The sequence below is a fragment of the Somniosus microcephalus genome, chromosome 21, assembly GCF_052327205.1.
Source record: "Somniosus microcephalus isolate GS21.2 chromosome 21, FLI_Smic_1.0, whole genome shotgun sequence".
In the NCBI taxonomy this organism is placed as follows: domain Eukaryota; kingdom Metazoa; phylum Chordata; class Chondrichthyes; order Squaliformes; family Somniosidae; genus Somniosus; species Somniosus microcephalus.
Genome location: NC_141007.1, coordinates 12710811 through 12735056, shown reverse-complemented (window position 1 = coordinate 12735056; position 24246 = coordinate 12710811). Strand labels below are relative to the sequence as shown.

The 24246-nt window shown below is 47.4% G+C and overlaps 1 protein-coding gene across 1 annotated transcript in view; it reads left to right on the top strand.

Moving 5' to 3' along the window:
* Positions 1-295: 295 nt before the first annotated feature.
* LOC147102608 (unconventional myosin-XVB-like) overlaps positions 296-24246 on the top strand; it is a 326297-nt gene continuing 302346 nt past the window's right edge. The window contains exons 1-3 of the mRNA XM_085963249.1: positions 296-314; positions 720-788; positions 2812-2869. Of these exons, the coding sequence (XP_085819375.1) occupies positions 2813-2869 (57 nt within the window). The 5' untranslated portion in view covers positions 296-314; positions 720-788; position 2812. The remainder of the gene's footprint in view (positions 315-719; positions 789-2811; positions 2870-24246) is intronic.

The following is a 24246-nucleotide window of genomic DNA, read 5'->3' as shown; positions in this document are numbered from 1 at the left end:
TGGGAGACAGGTTGAAACTGGGTGAGGGACAATCTGAGTTTGATCTGGTTGTGCGTGGGTTGGAGCATTCAATGAGGTAAATGCGCCCATATAGAACAGCAAAATCCCAGGTTTGACCTAGCTGAGGGAGACGGTCTGATCTGGGGAGCAGTAGAGGCCCTACGATTGGTCCCAGTGTCTCTCAGCTAAGGAGGATGCTTCCAATGGCTGCAGGAACATGCGGATGTTGGGACAGGATCCGGCTCGACAACGATGCTCTCCACAGTGGAATAGCCAGTTGACTCTCACTGCTCAGAGTCGCTTGTGAAGAATGGGTGAGACACTGAAGTGCAGTCAGCACCAGCGCAACCACATCCCAGAAAGAGTCAATGCCTTCAAGAAGGGGCATGGGGGGTGTGGCGGCGTGGGGGGCTGGTGGGCGTGGGGGGCGTGAGGGGTGGGGACGTGGGGGACTGGTGGGCGTGGGGGGCGTGGGTGGGGCCGGAGGGCGTGGGGGGCATGGGGGGGATGGCGGGCATGGGGGGCTGGTGGGCGTGGGAGGGGCTGGTGGGCGTGGGGGGGATGGTGGGCGTGGGGGGCTGGTGGGCGTGGGGGGCTGGTGTGGGTGCGTGGGGGGCTGGTGGGAGAGAAGGGGATGTACAAGTCGGTAGGAAATAGTGGGTGTTGGCTGGTCGGATGTGTGACAGTGAGCGTCTCATACTTACGGCTTCTGTTTGTAGCTGTTCAAGACACCGTGGAATCAAAGGATACATACAAGGACCAGGGGACAAGGAACAGCAGTGGGAATGGTGAGTCCTGTGCAGTCTCCCTTCTTATTCAGTAGTTGTGGGGTGTTTAATCTTTCCAACAATGGCACCAGGTGTTTTATAAACCACAATGGTGCATAGGTCACCTCCATGGATTGAAGTGTCTCCTTTATATCGTTCTGGTGCTGCTGGGGCATAGCACTTGGACACTGAGGAGGGGCAGTGACAGGAAAATAAGCAATGCAGATGGAGTTTTATTTTTAAAAGAAAAAGTGATTGAAGCTTATTTGAAAATCTAGACGCGTTCTCCATTCAATTTTAAAAGGAGTTGGACAGGTACTTGAGGATGAGGAACTTACAGGGTTATGGACAAAAAGCGGGGATGTGAGACTCAGTGCGGCTGCTCTTTCAAAGAGCCAGCACAGGCACGACGGGCCGAATGGTCTCCTTCTGTGCTGTAAGTTTCTATAATTACATGATTCTATAATTCTGTGATTGACTGGAATGAGCAAGGGGACATAGACGGAGAACGATTATCAGAAGAATGAAGTTAGAAGAGATGTTTTCACACTGAGGGTATTTTAGATGATGGACAAGGAGCTATTGAGTGAAAGATTATAACATAATTTGAAAGGGAATTGGGATGAGTATTTGGAAAGAGAGAATGTAAAAAGATACGGGGAAAGGGCAGGGAAATGGTACCAGAGTAGACAGCTCCAGTTGAAATGCTAGCAGTGGAACATCGACGATGGGCCGAATGGACTCCTTCTGTGCTGTAACTTCTGAGTCCGCTTCAGAATTACTTTCCACTAATTTAAATTGATAACCTCTACGACATTCCTGAATTACTCTGAAATAATATTCCAGCTTGATGTTATCTATGCTGCTTAATACTTTATATACCTCAATATTCTATGTTCTATGATTAGATAACATCAGTATTATCAGTGTTGCGTGGTGCAACACTGATAGTTGTGTGTTCCTGTGTTGACAGAAGGGAGGCATGCAGAGAGACAGAGACAGAGAGATACAAAGAGGGACAGCGAGAGGTGAAAATAATGGTAGATAAACAGAAATAAAGAGAAAAAAATAGAGTAGGAGACAGGCAGAGAAACAACTACAGGGAGAGACACAGTTTAATTTTCCTTGTGTCTGTGGGCAATGCCACAGGAGGTTGGCCAGTAAATATGTCCGGGTCAGTTTTGCGAGGCTTGGCTCTCACTGCGGAGCATGGATTCACAAATCAGGTGCGTAGGTCAGTTCGTTCAACTGACCAGATAATTGGGAGCACCAGGAATCGGGAACGCTGACTGTGCCACATTCTCTGATCCGTGCTCCCATTGAATGAGGCTCCACAGTGGGAGCTTCACCTTGCAAGATTTACCCTATGAAACCTTCTGGTGAATTATCACCCAGGCTACTGACTTGCCAATTTCAGTGGTAAAAAAGATGCAATCCCCATAATGCTGGTGAAAACCCTGAAATCAAGTGTAATTAAAAACTGAACTTTACTGATTGATGTTAATTATCAGTGCAATCCCAGCCAGTGATAAATAAATCCAATCACAATGTCATCCATCTCTCAGTGAGGTGCTCCTCCAACAAGACCCGATAAACACACTGCAAGCTCCCTAAGCTCTTTCACTTGGACCTTACAGTGCGACACACACACAAACGTCTCTTGTCACCTGGGCACCATCAATTACAGGAAACTCTCGATTTACCGGCACCTAAATAACCGGAAATCTCTGTTAACCGGCAAAATTCAGGAGTAGGTTCAGGTAAGTTTTACTTCATATTAGTGGCCGTTCCTGGATCTGTGGCTGTGTAATCGGGGTTCCTGCACTTGTTGCTAAGCAACAGGGATGCTTGGTCTGTGGCCGGGGTTCCTGCACCTGTTGCTAACCAACAGGGAAGCCTGGATTTGATGCTGTGTACGGAGCTCTCGTACCTTTTACTATACCTCTCTGTAATCCGGACTTTTTGATAAGCCGGCACCACGCCGGTCCTGTCGGTGCCAGATAAAAAAGAGTTTCCTATAATGTCTTTCTCTATCTCGCTGCAGGATGTTGGCATGCTCGAGATCCCAGCTGAGCTCGCTGCTCTGTTACGGCTTCCTGAAGGTAAGTGTGTGTACCGTGAGAGTGGAGAGGTTTGTAAACCCCTCTTTCACTAGTGATTGGGTGGTGCATTTATTTAGGACAGACTGTCGGGATCAGAGATTCCTCTTGGTGCTGGCTGTGAAGATTCTATGTGACTGAGTTTGGTGAGGTTTCAACCCAGTTCCTAGGGCAGAAAACTGATAACACTTCAGCACAAATCGATACTAAATTGGCAAAGACAGCTGTTTCGGGAAATGTAAATTTTAATTTGATGTAGTAGGACTGTTCCTCTCCGAGGCTGGTTCACCTCGAATCCTAGAATGGTTACAGTACAGAAGGAGGCCATTTGGCCCGTCGAGCCCGTGCCGGCTCTCTACAAGAGCACTTCAGCTAGTCCCACTCCCCCGCCCTTTCCCCGTAGCCCTACAAATTTTTTTCCTTCAGGCACTTATCCAATTCCCTTTTGAAAGCCATGATTGAGTCTGCCTCCACCACCCTTTCAGGCAGTGCATTCCAGATCCTAACCACTCGCTGTGTAAAAAAGCTTTTCCTCATGTTGCCTTTGGTTCTTCTGCCAATCACCTTAAACCTGTGTCCTCTGGTTCTCGACCCTTCCGCCAATGGGAACAGTTTCTCTCTATCTACTCTGTCTAGACCCCTCATGATTTTGAACACCTCTATCAAATCTCCTCTCAATCTTCTCTGCTCTAAGGAGAACAACTCCAGCTTCTCCAGTCTATCCACGCAACTGAAGTCCCTCATCCCAGGAATCATTCTCGTGAATCTTTTCTGCACCCTCTCTAAGGCCTTCACATCCTTCCTAAAGTGCGGTGCCCAGAATTGGACACAATACTCCAGTCGAGGCTGAACCAGTGTTTTATAAAGGTTTATCATAACTTCCTTGCTTTTGTACTCTATGCCTCTATTTATGAAGCCCAGGATCCCGTATGCTTTTTTAACCACTTTCTCAACCTGCCCTGCCACCTTCAACAATTTGTGCACATACACTCCCAGGTCTCTCTGTTCATGCACCACCTTTAGGATTGTACCCTTTAGTTTATATTGCCTCTCCTCATTCTTCCTACCAAAATGTATCACTTCGCACTTTTCTGCGTTAAATTTCATCTGTCACGTGTCCGCCCATTCCACCAGCCTGTCTATGTCTTCCTGAAGTCTATCACTCTCCTCCTCACTGTTCACTGTACTTCCAAGTTTTGTGTCATCTGCAAATTTTGAAATTGTGCCCCGTACACCCACGTCCAAATCATTAATATATATCAAGAAAAGCAGTGGTCCTAGTACTGACCCCTGGGGAACACCACTGTACACCTTCCTCCAGTCTGAAAAACAACCGTTCACCGCTACTCTCTGATTTCTGTTACTTAGCCAATTTTGTATCCATGCTGCCACTGTCCCTTTCATTCCATGGGCTTCAACTTTGCTGGCAAGCCTATTATGTGGCACTTTGTCAAACGCCTTTTGGAAGTTCCTGTACACCACATCAACGGCATTGCCCTCATCAACCCTCTCTGTTTCCTCATCAAAAAACTCGAACAAGTTAGTTAAACACGATTTGCCTTTAACAAATATGTGCTGGCTTCCCTAAATTAATTAATACTTGTCCAAGTGGCTGTTTAACTTCGTCCCTGATTATCATTTCAAAAGCTTCCCCACTACTGAGGTTGCTGGGTTTATCTTTACACCCTTTTTTGAACAAGGGTGTAACATTTGCAATTCCCCAGTCCTCTGGCACCTTCCCCGTATCTAAGGAGGATTGGAAAATTATGGCCAGTACCTCCATGATTTCCTCCTTAACTTCCCTCAGCATCCTGGATTTCATCCCATCCGGTGTTGGTGACTTAACAACTTTAAGTACAGACAGCCTTTCTAGTACCGAGCCTGCTCCGCCATTCAATAATGTGGGTATATGTGCACAAATCGTTGAAGGTGGCAGGGCAGGTTGAGAAAGCGGTTGGCTGATCTTCTACCTCATCTCCACTTCTCTGCACTATCCCCCTATCCCTTGATTCCCTTAATATCAAAAAATCTATCGATCTCTGTCTTGAGTATACTCAATGACTGAGCCTCCACAGCCCTCTGGGGTAGAGCATTCCAAAGATTCACCACCCTCTGAGTGAAGAAATTTCTCCTCATCTCAGTCCTAAATGGCTAACCCCTTATTCTGAGACTGTGACCCCTGTTTTTAGTCTCCCCAGCCAGGGGAAACATCCTCCCTGCATCTACCCTGTCAAGCCCTGTAAGATTTTTGTATGTTTCAACGAGATCACCTCTCATTCTTCTAAACTCTAGAGAATATAGGCCTAGTCTACTCAATCTGTGCTCATAGGACAATCCCCCCATCCCAAGAATCAGTCTGGTGAACCTTCATTGCACTCCCTCTATGGCAAGTATATCCTTCCTTAGGTAAGGAGACCAAAACTGTACACAATACTCCAGGTGTGGTCTCGCCAGGGCCCTATATAATTGCAGTAAGATGTCTTTACTCTTATACTCAAATCCTCTTGTAATAAAGGCCAACATACCATTTGCTTTCCTAATTGCTTGCTGTACCTGTATGTTAACTTTCAGTGATTCGTGTACAAGGACACCCAGGTCCCTCTGAACACCAACATTTCCCAATCTCTCACCATTTAACAAATACTCTGCTTTTCTATTTTTCCTACCAAAGTGGATAACTTCACATTTCTCCACATTATATTCCATTTGCCATGTTCTTGCCCACTCACTTAGCCTGTCGATATCCCCTTGAAGCCTCTTTGCATCCTCCTCACAACTTACATTCCCACCCAGCTTTGTATCATCAGCAAACTTGGATATATTACATTTGGCCCCCTCATCCAAATCATTGATATAGATTGTGAATAGCTGAGGCCCAAGCACCAATCCTTGCGGTACCGCACTAGTTATAGCCTGCCAACCCGAAAATGACCCGTTTATTCCTACTCTCTGTTTCCTGTCCGTTAACCAATCCTCAATCCATGCTGGTATATTACCCCCAATCCCATGAGCCCTAATTTTGTTTACTAACCTCTTGTGTGGCAGCTTATCGAATGCCTTCTGAAAATCCAAATACACCACATCCACTGGTTCCCCCTTATCTATTCTGCTAGTTACAACCTCAAAAAACTCTAACAGATTTGTCAAACACGATTTCTCTTTCATAAATCCGTGTTGATCCTGCCCAATCCTATTATTATTTTCTAAGTGCCCTGTTACCACGTCCTTAATAATAGATTCTAGCATTTTCCCTAGTATTGACGTGAGGCTAATTCTCAATCCACTGAAATTGGCCTTCCTCCAATTAAGTATTTATACTCTAGATTGCTCCCTGTCCTTTTCCATAGCTAATCTAAACCTTATGATACTGTGATCACTGTTCCCTAATTGTTAATCTACTGACACTTGCTCCACTTGCCCCACCTCATTCCCCAGAACCAGATCCAAGGTCTCCTTCCTCGTTGGTCCGGAAACATACTGATCAAGAAAGTTCTCCTGAACACACTTCAGAAATTCTTCCCCCTCTCTGCCCTTTACACTATTATTATCCCAGTCTATATTGGGATAACTGAAGTCCCCCATTATCACTACTCTATAGTTCTTGCATCTCCCTGTAATTTCCCTGAAAATTTGCTCCTCTATATCTTTCCCATGAGTTGATGGCCTATAGAATACACCTAATAGTGTAATGGCACTTCTGTTAATTCTTAACTCTAACCAAATAAATTCTGTTCTTGACCCCTCCAGGACATCCTCTCTCTCCAGCACTGTAACATTCTCCTTAATCAATACTGTCACACCACCTCCTTTCTTTCCTTCCCTATGTTTCCTGAACACCTTATATCCAGGAATATTTAAAACCCAATCCTGCCCTTTTTTGAGCCAGGTCTCTGTTATCGCCACGCTAGAGGGAGTTTCACACCTGGCCTAGAACTGCTTGATGGCACCAAAAGTGAAATTAATCTCTTTCTCCATCTCTTTTGATTTCTTGCCATCTCTCTGTCTCTGTAGCCTACATAGTCGGCCACCATTTCCATCACATCCCGATCACCTTTCCCCCCCTCCCCCTCACAGCCGATCGCCCACGATCGCCACTGCCCCCCCAAAACCTCTGTCCGGCCATCACCCTCCCCCACGATCGCTGCTGTTCCCCCTCCCCATACATCCCCCTGGCCACTGCACCCCTCTGATCGCCCGTGTCCCATCCCCCCAATACCTCCCCCCCCCAGCCACCGCTACCTCCTGACCCGGTCACCCCCGTTTATCATTCATCACTTACCTGAGGGCCTCGGCTGGCTTTGCAGTGACCCAATCTTCTATCCCACTTCACTGGCAATCTGCCTGTTACTCTCCGCATCTTGCTGGCCCGATGATAATGACCCAAAATCGGGTGTGTCTCGGGCCTCACCAATTCAGTGTAGGGACTGTTCCCTGCTCCTCCCCATGTGCACAGAAATGGATGCGCCTGAATTTCTAGGCCTATGTCTCCCTCTCTCACTTTCTTTCTGACCTCCTTGTTCTCTCTCTGACTCACTGGGGGTGATTTTCATTTGGTTACCGCGCCGTTTGCGCTCAGAAATTAGGCTGTTGCGGAACCAAAGTAAAATGGCTGCCAGTCGCGCCGACGTACCGCTGCATTGACGTCAGTTTGCGATTTTTGGGCGGACTTAAATGCTGCTGGCCAGAAGTCTGACCTGAATCAGGCGGGAGCCTCATGCATCAGTGCAAATTGGGGTCAAGTGACGTCATTTAGCCTTCCTGTCCATCACCAGTCTCGGCCCCTGCCTGCCAACCAATGACGGTACAAGTCGGGAAGCAGCCATATCCAGCGATACTTAAAGGGATCCTCTAGTAAAGATGGATGGAGCTTTAAGACACATTTTTATCTGGCAGTCGCTTGTGAGTTTACCACCTCAATGGAATTGAAATCGTGTGTCATTGCTGCTGCAGATTTTGCGCTCATGTTGCCTGCTGCTTCAGTATTGCTTATTTCTGCTCCTGACACAAAATACACCTCCCCTTTAAGCCGCTGCTGCTGCAGGCCCTGGTCAGGTGGGCCGCACTGCCCGACTCCATAGCGACGAGCCATCTATTGGGAGCACGATTCCTGCGTGCAGATGAAAATTACCCCCACTCTCTCTTTGCCCCTCTCGTTCTGTGGGGCCGATCTTTATCTTCAGGTGTAAGTCAGTTGTAATTTAGTTTTCACGGGGTCGATCACGGCTTCGTATGACGGTGTAAAACGCGGGATAGTTAGTCGGCATCCCGTTTTACATCTCTCGCCATTTTGATTTCTGTTGACTTCAATGGGGAGAGATGTAAAAAGAGCTGCTGACTTGCTCTCACCCGTTTTACACGATCACACAAAGCCAAGACCTACCCACATTACTTTAAAAGCTGCCTAAATCTCCGCACTGAGATGTTATAACTATCAGGAAAGGCTGAACAGGCTGGAACTCTTTTCTCTAGTGAAGAGACGGCTGAGGGGGTGACCTGATAGAGGTCTTTAAGATTTTGCAAGTGTTTGGTAGGGTAGACGTAGAGAAGATGTAGGGAAGACCAATAAATATATGATCGGCGCTCATAAATCCAGTAGGGAATTTAGCCGAAGTTTCTTCACCCAGAGAGCGGTTAGAATGTGAAACTCGCTACCACAGGGAGTTTTTGAGGTGAAAAGCATAGATGCATTTAAGGGGAAGCTGGACAAACATGAGGGAGAGAGAATGAAGTGAGATGGGAGGAGGTCGAGCGGAGCATAAACACCTGCTCCGCCGGAGGTCGTGTGGAGTATAGACTAGCTGGGCAGAATGGCCTGATTCTGTGCTGTAAATTCTATGTAATTCTATGTAAATCCCAAGTGCTAACAGGACTTACTTTTCTGGTCTAACCTCATTTACATAATTATTCACAACGCCAGGTGCAAGCTCTGGTGAGTTTAGGGACGACACCAAGCCGGGAGAGGAAAACTGTGTGTGTCTAATGGAGAAGGGACTAATTGGAGAGCTCTTTCAAAGAGCTGGCATGGGTATGACGGGCCAAATGGCCTCCTTCTGTGCTGTGTGATTCCATGATTCTACGAAAGAATGCCCCAGTTACACACCGACTCCTTGGGATGTATGGCTTGGCTCAGCACTTATTACCGTCACTCCTGGTCTCCAAGGTCTGGTTTAGTTGCTGGCTGGTTGTGCTTTCGTAAACATATTCTTCCTTGATAAATGTTATTATTCTACCTTCGCCCTGCAATGTGCTCTGTTCGGACTATCTAACACATGGAGTATCACTCACAGTAGATTGATTGCAGTGTATGATACTGTGACCTTTTGCTCCTCTGTTGGCATTGCACGCAGGTGTGGCGCTGCACTGATGTTCATTATACTGTAACCATAGAACTGACGGGAAACACTTTCTGCAATTAGAAACATAGAAACATAGAAGATAGGAGCAGGAGTAGGCCATTCGGCCCCTCGAGGCTGTTCTGCCATTTAATGAGATCATGGCTGATCATCCAAATTCAGTACCCTGTCCCTGCTTACTCTCCATATCCCTTGATCCCTTTAGCCTTAAGAAATATATCTAACTCCTTCTTGAATATATTTAATGAATTGGCCTCAATTGCCTTGTGTGGTAGAGAATTCCACAGGTTCACCACTCTCTGGGTGAAGAAATTCCTCCTCATCTCAGTCCTAAATGGCTTGCCCCTAATCCTTAGACTGTGACCCCTGGTCTGGACTCTCCGCCATCGGGAACATCCTTCCTGCATCTAGTCTGTCTAGTCCTAAGTCCACATCCACTGGTTCTCCCTTATCTATTCTACCAGTTACATCCTCAAAAAATTCCAGTAGATTAGTCAAGCATGATTTACCTTTCGTAAATCTATGTTGACTTTGTCTGATCCTGTCACTGTTTTCCAAGTGCTCTGCTATTACATCTTTTATAATGGACTCTAGCATTTTCCCCACTACCGATGTCAGACTTACTGGTCTATAATTCCCCGTTTTCTCTCTACCACCTTTTTTAAATAGTGGGGTTACATTAGCTATCCTCTAATCCATGGGAACTGTTCCAGAGTCTATACAATTTTGGAAGATGACCAGCAATGCATCTACTATTTCTAGGGCCACTTCCTTAAGTACCCTAGGATGTAGATTATCAGGCCCTGGGGATTTATCGGCCTTTAATCCCGTCAATTTCCCTAACACCATTTCCCTACAAATACTGATTTCATTCAATTCCTCCCTCTCATTAGACCCTATGTTCCCCGACAGCTCTGGGAGGTTATTTGTGTCCTCCTTTGTGAAGACAGAACCAAAGTATGTATTTAATTGGTCTGCCATTTCTTTGTTCCCCATTATAAATTCCCCTGATTCTGACTGCAAGGGACCTACGCTTGACTTCACCAATCTTTTTCTCTTCACATTTATATAGAAGCTTTTACAGTCAGTTTTTATGTTCCCTGAAAGCTTACTCTCATAATCTATTTTCCCCCTCTTAATTAATCCCTTTGTCCTCCTTTGCTGAATCCTAAACTGCTCCCAATCCTCAGGTTTGCTGCTTTTCTGGCCAAATTATATGTCCTCTCCTTGGATCTTATGCTATCTCTAATTTTCCTTGTTAGCCACGGTTGAGTCATCTTTTTTGTTTTATTTTTATGCCAAACAGGGATGAACAAATTCTGTAGTTCATCCATGCGATCTTTAAATGTTTGCCATTGCCTATCCACCGTCAACCCTTTAAGTAACGTTCCCCAATCCATCCTAGCCAACTTGTGCCTCATACCATCATAGTTTCCTTTATTTTAATTCAGGACCCTAGTCTCTGAGTCAACGACTTCACTCTCCATTTTAATGAAGAATTCTATCATATTATGATCGCTCCTCCCCAAGGGGCCTCGCACAACAAGATTGCTAATTAATCCTTTCTCATTACATAATACCCAGTCTAAGATGGCCTGATCTCTAGTTGGTTCCTCGACATATTGGTCCAGGAAACCATCCCGTATACACTCGAGGAATTCCTCCTCCACAGTATTGTTACTAATTTGGTTAGCCCAATCTATATGTAGATTAAAGTCACCCATGATAACTTCTGTGCCCTTATTGCAAGCGTCTCTAATTTCCCATTTAATGCCATCCCCAACCTCAGCATTACTGTTTGGGGGTCTGTATACAACTCCCACTAACGTTTTCTGCCCCATGGTATTTCTCAGCTCTACCCATACAGATTCCACATCATCAGAGCTAATATCCTTCCTTACTATTGTGTTAATCTCCCCTTTAACCAGCAATGCTACCCCACCTCCTTTTCCTTTCTTCCTGTCCTTCCTGAATATTGAATACCCCTTGATGTTGAATTCCCAGACTTAGTCATCCTGGAGCCATGTCTGCGTAATCCCAATTATATCATATCCGTTTACATCTATTTGCGCAGCTAATTCATCCACCTTATTACGAATAAATGTAAGAAGTCACACAACACCAGGTTATAGTCCAACAGTTTTATTTGAAATCACAAGCTTTCGGAGCGCTGCTCCTTCGTCAGGTGACGTGGAGAGATACATAAAGACACAGCTTATATAGTCAGAGAATAATGCCAGATGATTACAGGTAATCTTTCAAACTGCCATTTATCACACCTCGGCAGAGATATAAACACGGCAATCAAAGGTGTGAATGGTGTCCAAACAGGTCAGTCAGGAAAACATTACATCAAAGAACAATGAGGTGGGGTCACAAGGGGTCAAATGTTGCAGATGCTGGGGTCTGTATGAAAAACAAAAAACATATTTTTTGCTGGAAATCACAGCAGGTCCGGCCGCATCTGTATAGAGAGAACCAGCCAACGACGACTCGAGTCTGGATGACCTTACGTCAGGTGGGGTTACATGTAGCGTGACATGAACCCAAGATCCCGGTTCAGGCCATCCTCATGAGTGCGGAACTTGGCTATCAGTTTCTGCTCTACGATTTTGCGTTGTCGTGTATCTCGAAGGCCGCCTCGGAGAATGCTTACCCGAAGATCGGAGGCTGAATGTCCTTGACTGCTGAAGTGTTCCCCGACTGGGAGGGAACACTCCTGCCTGGCGATTGTTGCGCGGTGTCCGTTCATCCGTTGTCGCAGTGTCTGCATGGTCTCGCCAATGTACCATGCTCCGGGGCATCATTTCCTGCAACGTATGAGGTAGACAACGTTGGCCGAGTCACATGAGTATGTACCATGTACCTGGTGGGTGGTGTCCTCACGTGTGATGATGGTATCTGTGTTGATGATCTGGCATGTCTTGCAGAGGTTGCCGTGGCAGGGTTGTGTGGTGTCGTGGTCGCTGTTCTCCTGAAAGCTGGGTAATTTGCTGCGAACGATGGTCTGTTTGAGGTTAGGCGGCTGTTTGAAGGCGAGTAGTGGAGGCGTGGGGATGGCCTTAGCGAGGTGTTCATCATCATCGATGACATGTTGAAGGCTGCGAAGAACATGGCGTAGTTTCTCCACTCCGGGGATGTACTGGACGACGAAGGGTACTCTGTTGGTTGTGTCCCGCGTTTGTCTTCTGAGGAGGTCTATGCGATTTTGTGCTGTGGCCCGTCGGAACTGTCGATCGACGAGTCGAGCGTCATATCCTGTTCTTACGAGGGCGTCTTTCAGCGTCTGTAGGTGTCCATCGCGTTCCTCCTCGCCTGAGCAGATCCTGTGTATTCGCAGGGCTTGTCCATAGGGGATGGCTTCTTTAACATGATTAGGGTGGAAGCTGGAGAAGTGGAGCATCCTGAGGTTGTCCGTGGGCTTGCGGTAGAGTGAAGTGCTGAGGTGTCCGTCTTTGATGGAGATTCGTGTGTCCAAGAATGAAACCGATTCTGAGGAGTAGTCCATGGTGAGTTTGATGGTGGGACGGAACTTGTTGATATTATCGTGTAGTCTTTTCAGTGATTCTTCGCCGTGGGTCCATAGGAAGAAAATATCGTCGATGTATCTGGTGTATAGCGTTGGTTGGAGGTCCTGTGCAGCGAAGAAGTCTCGCTCGAACTTGTGCATGAAGATGTTGGCGTATTGGGGTGCGAATTTGGTCCCCATGGCTGTTCCATGCGTTTGGGTAAAGAACTGGTTGTCGAAGGTGAAGACATTGTGGTCAAGGATGAAGCGGATGAGTTGTAGGATGGCGTCTGGAGATTGGCTGTTGTTGGTGTTGAGTACTGAGGCTGTCGCAGCGATGCCGTCATCGTGGGGGATACTGGTGTAGAGTGCCGAGACGTCCATCGTGGCGAGGAGTGTTCCTGGTTCAACTGGTCTGTGGGTGCTGAGTTTCTGTAAGAAGTCTGTAGTGTCACGACAGAAGCTGGGGATTGTAGTGTATGTGCCTTTAAGAGCCCCATGTGTACTGTAATGCCGGTAATGGCCACTCAGGCTATATAAGCCTATATATTGTGTTGTATCACTTAGTTCCCCTCCAGACTTTGTTCAGTAAACACCTGTGAAACCAACTCCTGTCTTCAGTGTCTCTATTAACACACGGACGCAACAGTGGCGACGAATTGGAAACGGACTTACCTGCAATTCGGCAGCACCTCAAGGACATCGATTCCTCTGGCGTCCAAAGTCGAAGAAAAGCAAGAAAAAGAAAAAGCTGTGGTTTCACCAGCTAGCCGAGCTGGTGGCAGGTACTGCAATAATCCTTCCTGGGCGTCGGGCTGGGGCTCCAGCGGCTGGCTCTGCAGCGAGGCCAAGCAGCGAAGGCGGAAGCAAGCAGTAACAGATGGGGAGGGAGCACTCGGGAGAGGGCCGGCGCTGCAAGCAGGTCGGCGTTCAGACCTAGCAGATAGAGTCCGGCGGGAACAAGTCTCCACCTGTAAATAAATAAATAAAAAGAAGGGAAACCCGCGGAAAACAGCGTTGTCATCAGCAGCAGCGGCGGGGAAGCGCGGGAAGCGCCATATCTTTTCTGCAGAAAAGAAAGAAAAGCGTGGGAAGCGCCATTTTTCTTCCAGGATGCCTAAAGCTGGCAATATTGATGCTTTTGATAACGATATAGAGGATTGGACCACATATGTGGAAAGAGTGGAGGTATATTGCACCGCAAATGGAATAGAAAATGAAAAAAAAGCGTCAGTACTTCTAAATCTAATGGGCGCAAAGATATACGGGCTGTTACGAAACTTAATCACTCCAGCCAAACCAAAGGACAAGAATTTTAAAGAAATTGTTGATACCCTACAGGAGCACTTAAACCCAACACCGCTGCTGATAGCGGAACGGTTCGAATTCTTCAAGAGGAATCAACACAAGAATGAAAGTAACGCTGATTACCTCACCGAATTAAGAAAGCTATCAAAGCACTGCCAATTCAGGGCAGGACTAGCAGATTATCTTCGAGACAAATTCGTCTGCGGTCTCCTAAGTGAAGGAACACAGAAAAGGCTGCTTTCTGAGAAAGATTTAACACTGGACAAGGCTTTCAGTATGGCTGTATCATACGAAGCAGCCGCAAGAGGAGCTGCAGAGATACAACAAAAGACACAGGACTTCGGCACCCATGAAATGACACAGGGTTTCAAGAGATGTTATCGCTGCGGCAGATCCACCCATGATCAGAGGGACTGCTGGTTCAAGGACAAAGCATGCAGGCAATGCGGAAAGAATGGACATATTGCACGGGTATGCCGATCTGGACAAAAAAAATCCACGGACAGGAAAAAAAAAATCAATAAAGAAAAATACAGAAAGGTACAAATGATGACGGACAGTAGCTCCGAAGACCAGAAGAGCGATAGCGACTCCGAAAACAAGAGACTAAGCTGTCTCAAATTACATAATGTAATTGCCAAAGAAGATTACCAGACCATTTGGGTTACCCTCACGATAGCAGGGTCCCCAGTTAAAATGGAGCTAGATACAGGATCAGCTCTGACCGTCATAAATCGACGGGATTACGAGCGGCAATTTCCGCATATACCTTTAAAAGACACATCCATTATCTTGAAAACATATACGGGGCAGAAAGTATACCCCAAAGGAAAAATAAGGGTGCCTGTTGTATACAACGGCAAGGAAATACAAAAGTTGTATTTATACGTTCTACAAGATGGTGGTCCACCGCTGTTGGGACGTGAATGGATCAGGAAAATACGTTTAGACTGGCACTCCATTCAGGCACTGACGGTGACCAGTAAGGAAAAAAATGATGATGACGTCATACCTGAACGATTAAAAGACATCTTGGCCAACGCCAAGGAAGTGTTTCAAGAGAAACTAGGAACCTTGAAAGGCATCACCGCCTCAATAAAAGTGGAAGGTGCAGCAATTCCCAAGTTTTTTAAGGCAAGACTGGTGCCATACGCAATTCGTCCAGCAGTCGAGGCAGAGCTGGAGAATTTGGAAAAAGCAGGCGTATTATCCAAAATAGATTGGAGCGAGTGGGCAACACCCATCGTCCCAGTCATGAAGAAAATGTTGAATAATGATAAATCTGAAGAACAGAGAAAAATTCGCATCTGTGGAGACTTCAAGGTGACTGTAAACCCGGTCCTTCACACGGTACAGTATCCTCTTCCGAGGATAGAAGATATTTTCGCCTCACTATCCGGAGGGAAACGTTTCACCCAAATTGACTTGGCACAGGCATATCTACAGATGGAGGTTGAAGAGGCCTCTAAAAAGTATCTCACGATAAATACACACAAAGGCCTGTACCAGTACAATCGACTGGTTTTCGGAGTAGCATCAGCTCCAGCTATCTGGCAAAGAGCTATGGAGCAAGTCCTCCAAGGGATTCCGGGGACTCAATGCTACCTAGACGACATCCTTGTAACAGGAGAAAACGACAACGAGCACCTTGCCAATTTGGAGCAGGTGCTCACTAGGCTGAGAGAACGGGGCCTACGAGCAAATCGCCCCAAGTGCGAATTTTTCCAGAATCAAATATCATATTGTGGCCACATAATTAATAAGGAAGGGTTGCATAAGTCACCTGAAAAAATTGAAGCGGTCATAAAAGCCCCAGCACCTGAAAATGTTTCACAATTAAGGTCGTTCCTGGGATTAATAAATTACTGTCATAAATTTTTACCGAACTTATCAACTCTTCTGCACCCTCTTAATGAACTGCTACAAACAGGAGTAATTTGGAAATGGAGCGAAGACTGTAAACGTGCCTTCCATAAATGCAAAGACTTAATCACGTCCAAAGAAGTTTTGGCTCATTACAACCCATCACTGCCAATCAGACTGGCGTGCGATGCATCCCCTTACGGCGTAGGAGCGGTATTATCGCATAAATTCCCTGATGGCTCGGAACGGCCGATAGCTTTTGCGTCACGCTCATTGAACTCAGCTGAGCGTAACTATGCCCAAATCGACAGGGAAGCACTCAGCCTGGTATGGGGAGTGAAGAAATTCAACCATTACCTACACGGACAAAAATTTACCTTGTTGACTGACCATCAACCCCTCATCTCCATATTCAACCCTAAAAAGGGTGTTCCCATTATGACAGCGCAAAGGCTACAGAGGTGGTCCCTTTTTCTAGGGGCACACCAATATAATATAGAATACAAAGGATCAAAACAGCATGGGAATGCTGACGGTTTATCGCGCCTACCGTTGCCAACAGTAGAAGAGGCACCTACCGTAGACCCAGTGGAGATTTTCCACTCTACCATAGTCGAATGTCTACCAGTAACAAATTCTGCCATTGAAAGGGAAACTGGAAATGACCCGACTCTCTCACGAGTCTACGATTTAACAGTGAAGGGAAGGCCAGCACATGGCGAACCACTGTTGCCAGCATTCTCGCAAAGAAGAGAACAGCTGTCAGTGTGCCGAGGAACCTTGATGTGTGGATCCAGAGTGGTGATTCCACCCAAACTCCAGGATAAAGTTCTAAAGGAGCTTCACGAGGGGCATCTGGGTGGAGTGAAAATGAAGAACCTAGCCAGGGCGTTTGTATGGTGGCCAGGTATCGATGGAGACATCGAAGAAATGACCAAGAGCTGTCTAGGATGCCAGAAGGTCCAAAACACTGCACCACAAGCCCCTCTACATCCATGGGAGTGGCCCTCATTTCCCTGGCAAAGGGTACACATCGACTTTGCTGGTCCATTTATGGACTCAATGTTCTTAATCGCGGTTGATGCACACTCCAAGTGGCCGGAGGTAATAAAGATGTCCTCCACCACCACGGAAAAAACCATCACAGTATTAAGGACCATATTTGCCAGGAATGGGCTGCCTGAACAGATCTGTTCTGATAATGGACCGCAATTTGTGTCCGAAGAATTCAGGAAGTTCTTAAAAAACAATGGGGTTAAGTACTACACGTCTGCCCCATACCATCCCGCCACCAATGGATTGGCTGAAAGGTTTGTCCAGACCTTCAAGAAGGCCATAAAGGCCATGGGTAATGAAGACATAAAACTTCAGCATAAGGTGGATAACTTCTTGTTTGCATACAGGAATGCAACACATATGGTTACAAACCAAACTCCCGCCATGATGTTCTTCAAAAGAAGCCTAAGATGCCGGCTGGATTTGATCAAGCCAAACATCAGAAGGGACGTGGAGAACCGGCAATTTCAAGGCATGAATGAAAGGCCAACTAGAACCTTCCAGATAGGTCAACAAGTTTTGGCCCGGGACTACCATATCGAGAAATGGCAGCCTGGAACTATCTGCACACGACTAGGACCGCTGATGTATACCGTGGACATTGGAGAAAGCATAATAAGGCGCCATGCTGACCAAATCATAGAGTCATCCGAAAAGGGACAACCTACACCACAACTCTATACGTCTAATGATGAAGTAGAGATACCCATAGTATCTACCTCCGATCCGGTGATACTGGAACCCGATGAACCCGACACCGGCATTCAAGCCGAATCAGCCTTGCCAAAAGAACCTACTACACCACCAGAAACTACTACACCACCGAGGCGTTATCCGGACCGAGTCAGGAAGCCTCCAGAGAGACTGACTTATAATTGATTAACTGCAGCAATGTGTAGATTATTTTTCTTGTAACATGTAATTAATGATTACTTAAAATATTATGTACTGGTTGGCTAAAAGGGGAGGAATTGTAGTGTATGTGCCTTTAAGAGCCCCCTGTGTGCTGTAATGCCGGTAATGGCCACTCGGGCTATATAAGCCTGTATATTGTGTTGTATCAGTTAGTTCCCCTCCAGACTTTGTTCAGTAAACACCTGTGAAACCAACTCCTGTCTTCAGTGTCTCTATTAACACACGGACACAACAGGGGTTCCCTGTACGATGGGTTTCAGGATGCCCTCGACGTATCCAGAAAGGTTCTCACACAGGGTTCCATTGCCTGATACGATAGGACGTCCGGGTGTGTTGGCTTTGTGTATCTTTGGGAGGCAGTAGAAGTCTCCCACGCGGGGAGTACGTGGAATGAGAGCGCGTAGGATGCTTTGAAGGTCTGGATCGAAGGTCTTGATCAGTCTGTTGAGTTGGCGGGTGTGTTCTTTGGTCGGATCTGCGGGTACCTGTCTGTAGTGTTCCTGGTTGTCCAGTTGTCGGTATGCTTCTTTGCAATAGTCCGTTCTGTTCTGTATGACGATGGCTCCTCCTTTGTCTCCTGGTTTGATGACGATGTTGCGGTTGGTCTTGAGAGCGTGGATGGCGTTGCATTGTGCTCGGGTGACATTCTGGACTGTCTTGTGAGTGCGGCTGATGAATCTGGCATTGATGCATCTCCTGACAGCTTGAGCATACATGTCAAGCTTAGGGCAGCGACCCTCCAGAGGGGTCCAATTTGACTCTTTCTTCTTCAGTTGCTGCACTGCGGATCCCTCTGTCTGCTGTTCCGGATCATTGGTTGTCTCATTGGGTTCGCTGCTGACATCTTGGGATTTGTGGAAGAATTCCCGGAGCCTCATTCTCCTGATGAATTCCTCTGTCTGCCGCGAGACCGATGGGGTCCATTTTGGTGCTGGGGCAGAAATTGAGCCCTCGGCTGAGAACTTCAATTTCGTCTGGTTGAAGGGTGTGGTCGGACAAGTTGACGATGGACTTCCCTGTGGTTTCAACCGTGGTACCAGGAGAGGCTTGGTTGCTGCTGGTGGTGATGCCGAGTTACTCAAGCTTCCTGTTCTTGGTGTGCATGTAGGCAGTGTAGTTCCGTTGCCTCGTCTGTTTGGCGGTGTCTCATAGCTGGTCTGCTGTGTCCTGAGCACAGGCTGAGAACATGGACTCTATCTCGGTTTCGAGGTTGCGGCGTCTGCTGTAGAGCTGGTGTACGAGATGGTTGAGGAGTGTGCAAGAGGACAAGCACACTCTCACACACTCACACCAATGATCCAGAACAGCAGACAGAGGGATCCGCAGTGCAGCAACCGAAGAAGAAAGAGTCAAATTGGACCCCTCTGGAGGGTTGCTGCCCTAAGCTTGACATGTATGCTCAAGCTGTCAGGAGATGCATCAACGCCAGATTCATCAGCCGCACTCACAAGACAGTCCAGAATGTCACCCGAGCACAACGCAACGCCATCCATGCTCTCAAGACCAACCGCAACATCGTCATCAAACCAGCAGACAAAGGAGGAGCCATCGTCATACAGAACAGAACGGACTATTGCAAAGAAGCATACCGACAATTGGACAACCAGGAACACTACAGACAGTTACCCGCAGATCCGACCAAAGAACACACCCGCCAACTCAACAGACTGATCAAGACCTTCGATCCAGACCTTCAAAGCATCCTGCGCGCTCTCATTCCACGTACTCCCCGCGTGGGAGACTTCTACTGCCTCCCAAAGATACACAAAGCCAACACACCCGGACGTCCTATCGTATCAGGCAACGGAACCCTGTGTGAGAACCTCTCTGGATACGTCGAGGGCATCCTGAAACCCATCGTACAGGGAACCCCAGCTTCTGTCGCAACACTATAGACTTCTTACAGAAACTCAGCACCCACAGACCAGTTGAACCAGGAACACTCCTCGCCACGATGGACGTCTCGGCACTCTACACCAGTATCCCCCACGATGATGGCATCGCTGCGACAGCCTCAGTACTCAACACCAACAACAGCCTATCTCCAGACGCCATCCTACAACTCATCCGCTTCATCCTTGACCACAATGTCTTCACCTTCGACAACCAGTTCTTTACCCAAATGCACGGAACAGCCATGGGGACCAAATTCGCACCCCAATACGGCAACATCTTCATGCACAAGTTTGAGCGAGACTTCTTCGCTGCACAGGACCTCCAACCAACGCTATACACCAGATACATCGACGATATTTTCTTCCTATGGACCCACGGCGAAGAATCACTGAAAAGACTACACGATAACATCAACAAGTTCCATCCCACCATCAAACTCACCATGGACTACTCCTCAGAATCGGTTTCATTCTTGGACACACGAATCTCCATCAAAGATGGACACCTCAGCACTTCACTCTACCGCAAGCCCACGGACAACCTCAGGATGCTCCACTTCTCCAGCTTCCATCCTAATCACGTTAAAGAAGCCATCCCCTATGGGCAAGCCCTGCGAATACACAGGATCTGCTCAGACGAGGAGGAACGCGATGGACACCTACAGATGCTGAAGGACGCCCTCGTAAGAACAGGATATGACGCTCGACTCGTCGATCGACAGTTCCGATGGGCCACAGCACAAAATCGCATAGACCTCCTCAGAAGACAAACACGGGACACAACCAACAGAGTACCCTTCGTCGTCCAGTACTTCCCCGGAGCGGAGAAACTACGCCATGTTCTTCGCAGCCTTCAACATGTCATCGATGACGATGAACACCTTGCTAAGGCCATCCCCACGCCCCCACTACTCACCTTCAAACAGCCGCCTAACCTCAAACAGACCATCGTTCGCAGCAAATTACCCAGCTTTCAGGAGAACAGCGACCACGACTCCACACAACCCTGCCACGGCAACCTCTGCAAGACATGCCAGATCATCAACACAGATACCATCATCACACGTGAGGACACCACCCACCAGGTACATGGTACATACTCATGTGACTCGGCCAATGTTGTCTACCTCATACGTTGCAGGAAATGATGCCCCGGAGCATGGTACATCGGCGAGACCATGCAGACACTGCGACAACGGATGAACGGACACCGCGCAACAATCGCCAGGCAGGAGTGTTCCCTCCCAGTCGGGGAACACTTCAGCAGTCAAGGACATTCAGCCTCCGATCTTCGGGTAAGCATTCTCCAAGGCGGCCTTCGAGACACACGACAATGCAAAATCGTAGAGCAGAAACTGATAGCCAAGTTCCGCACTCATGAGGACGGCCTGAACCGGGATCTTGCGTTCATGTCACGCTACATGTAACCCCACCTGACGCAAGGTCATCCAGACTCGAGTCGTCGTTGGCTGGTTCTCTCTACACAGATGCGGCCGGACCTGCTGTGATTTCCAGCAAAAAAGAGGTTTTTTGTTTTTCATACAGACCCCAGCATCTGCAACATTTGACCCCTTGTGACCCCACCTCAGGGTTCTTTGATGTAATGTTTTCCTGACTGACCTGTTTGGACACCATTCACACCTTTGATTGCCGTGTTTATATCTCTGCCGAGGTGTGATAACTGGCAGTTAGAAAGATTACCTGTAATCATCTGGCATTATTCTCTGACTATATAAGCTGTGTCTTTATGCATCTCTCCACTTCACCTGACGAAAGAGCAGCGCTCCGAAAGCTTGTGATTTCAAATAAAACTGTTGGACTATAACCTGGTGTTGTGTGACTTCTTACATTTGTCCACCCCAGTCCAACATCGGCATCTCCACACCATTATTACGAATACTCCTCGCATTAAGACACAAAGCATTCAGGCTTGATTTTTTAACACTCTTAGTCCTTTTAGAATTATTATTTACTGTGGCCCTGTTTGATTTACACCCATGATTTCTCTGCCTTCCACTTTTGCTTTTCTCCTTCCTGACTCTTGTTTCTATCCTTGCTTCCCTTTCCTCTGTCTCCCTGCACAGGTTCCCAACCCCCTGCCATTTTAGTTTAAACCCTCCCCAAAAGCACCAGCAAACACTCCCCCTAGTGCAAACCGTCCAGTTTGTACTGGTCCGACCTCCTCCAGAACCGGTTCAATTGAATCGTTGATTGGTTCATGGTCCTGGATCAAGGTCACAGGAGAAACAGGATTCGTGGATAAATGCTTTACATTTTTACAATTTCCCCCAACGCCTGTGCTGCTTGCTGTAGTTTGCAGAAGCCCAAGTTAGAATTTTAGAATCATACAGCGCAGAAAGAGGCCATTCGGCCCAATGTGTCTGTGCCGGCTCTTTGGTAGAGCTGTCCAGTCAGTCCCACTTCCCCTGCTCTTCCCCCATACACCTGCAAAATGTTCTGCTTCAAGTATTTATCCAATTCCCTTTTGAAAGCTACTATTGAATCTACTTCCACCGCCCTTTCAGGCAGTGCATTCCAGATCATAACAACTCACTAAGTAAAAATATTTCTCCTCATATCGCCTCTGGTTCTTTTGTCCATTGCCTTAAATCTGTCTCTGTTGGTTACCGACCCTTCTGCCAGTGGAAACAGTTGCTCCTTATTTACTTTATGAAGCCCCTCATAATTTTGAACACCTTTATTACATCTCCCCTTAACCTTCTCTGCTCTAAGGAGAACAACCCCAGCTTCTCCAGTCTCTCCACAAAGCTGAAGCCCCTCATCCCTGGTACCGTTCTAGTAAATCTCCTCTGCACCCTCTCCAAGCCCTTGACATCCTTCCTAAAGTGTGTTGCCCAGAATTGAACACAATGAAGGTTTAGCATAACTTCCTTGCTTTAGGACTCTATGGGGGAAAAATTCAGTTGGTTTGCGCCTCTCGTTAGCGCCTTAAGAGGGCGCTAATGGGGCACAAAGCAACTAGCGCCCGTGCGCAGCGATGTTTGCGCCGCTCACGAAATTAACTAGACATTTTGCGGCGGCACTAAATACTACCGCCACAATCTCCTGCGCCGGCAGATCGTGACGTCAGTCGAGTGTGTAGCGCCCCGGACCGGATATTGAGTGGCGCCCCCTGCCTTACCGCCTGCCGCTAGCAATGACAGGTTGAGGGGAGCGTTTTGCAGTCGGGAAGGAACTGGGGGAGCGCTATTTAAAGGCAACCGCCTCCTGCCTTTTTTTGTTGGTGACATTTTTGCACCACGCATTCTGAGAGAGAGAGAGAGAGACTTCTGGAGATATTCAACGCTGTGTGAAGGAGTTTTAGGTACTGAGCAGCACTTTGCAGGTTCATTTTGATTTGCCCTTCCTTGTATTTATTTATAAGAGACTGTGGGGGCTGCACTCTGACACCTTTCCCTGGGCCTCTCCATTGTTCTTTCCAGCAGAATTGATGTACAGGTCTCTCCAGGCTGAGATTCAAGGCTGCAATGAGCAGGGTGTGGCTGGAGAGCAAGATCGACCCTCCCCTTTAAGAACTGGCCGGCACCATTGTGTCTGTGTTCCATTGCTGACTGACATCATATGAGCTTCGTCAGCGCTCTGAGGTAGCGCCTCGTTCCTCGCCCTTTGCGCCTTAAGACAGGTGTGTAGCGCCTGATTTAGCGCTCCAATCACCTCCAGGGGCGATAAAAACCAAATTTACAGTCGGAGGCAATAACTAGCGCCAGGCGCTAATCTTTGCGCCAGGCCGATAATTGCGCCCCAAATGGGGCGATACCGAATTTCTCCCCCTATGATTCTATTAATAAAACCCAGGTTCCCGTGTGCTTTTTAACAGCTTTATCAACTTGTCCTGCCACATTCAAAGATTTGTGTATGTGAACCCACAGGTCTATCTGTTCCGGCACCCCCTTTAAAATTGTACCCTTTAGTTTATATTGCCTCTCCACTTTCTTCCTTCCTGCCCATTTCACCTGTATTCAGATCTTCCTCACGCCCTTTTTCTTTCACCTCAGTTATCTCCCCTTCCCAACAATGGCAGGCAAAGATCTGTCATGGAGAGTGGCAGTGAAAGTGATGAAGGCGGGGTGGGGGGATGGTGCTGAAACTCTCGGCACGGCAGCAGGTGGACCTTTGTTGTAAACGGAACAGTTTTAACAGGAATAGGCTGCAGCGTGAAGATACACAATGATCAGCATGTGATTTTATTCCCTGCACACGGACACATTGGTCTGAAAGTTACTTGTGAAAATAGGGCTGACTTTAACTTGGCCCACCAGGTGGAAACAGCGCAGCAGAGGAGTTAAAATAGGTTAAAATAGCTGTGGTGAACTTAGCACCCCAATTCTGCTTCGCCCCTGAATAGGTCAGGAACCTCCTTACTGTATGACAATTGGGGTCCTCTGAGGCACACAGGACCCTGATACAATTTATAGGGACAGCTGGGTGGAGCGTGCACCATGGGCACTGGGCTCAGTCAAA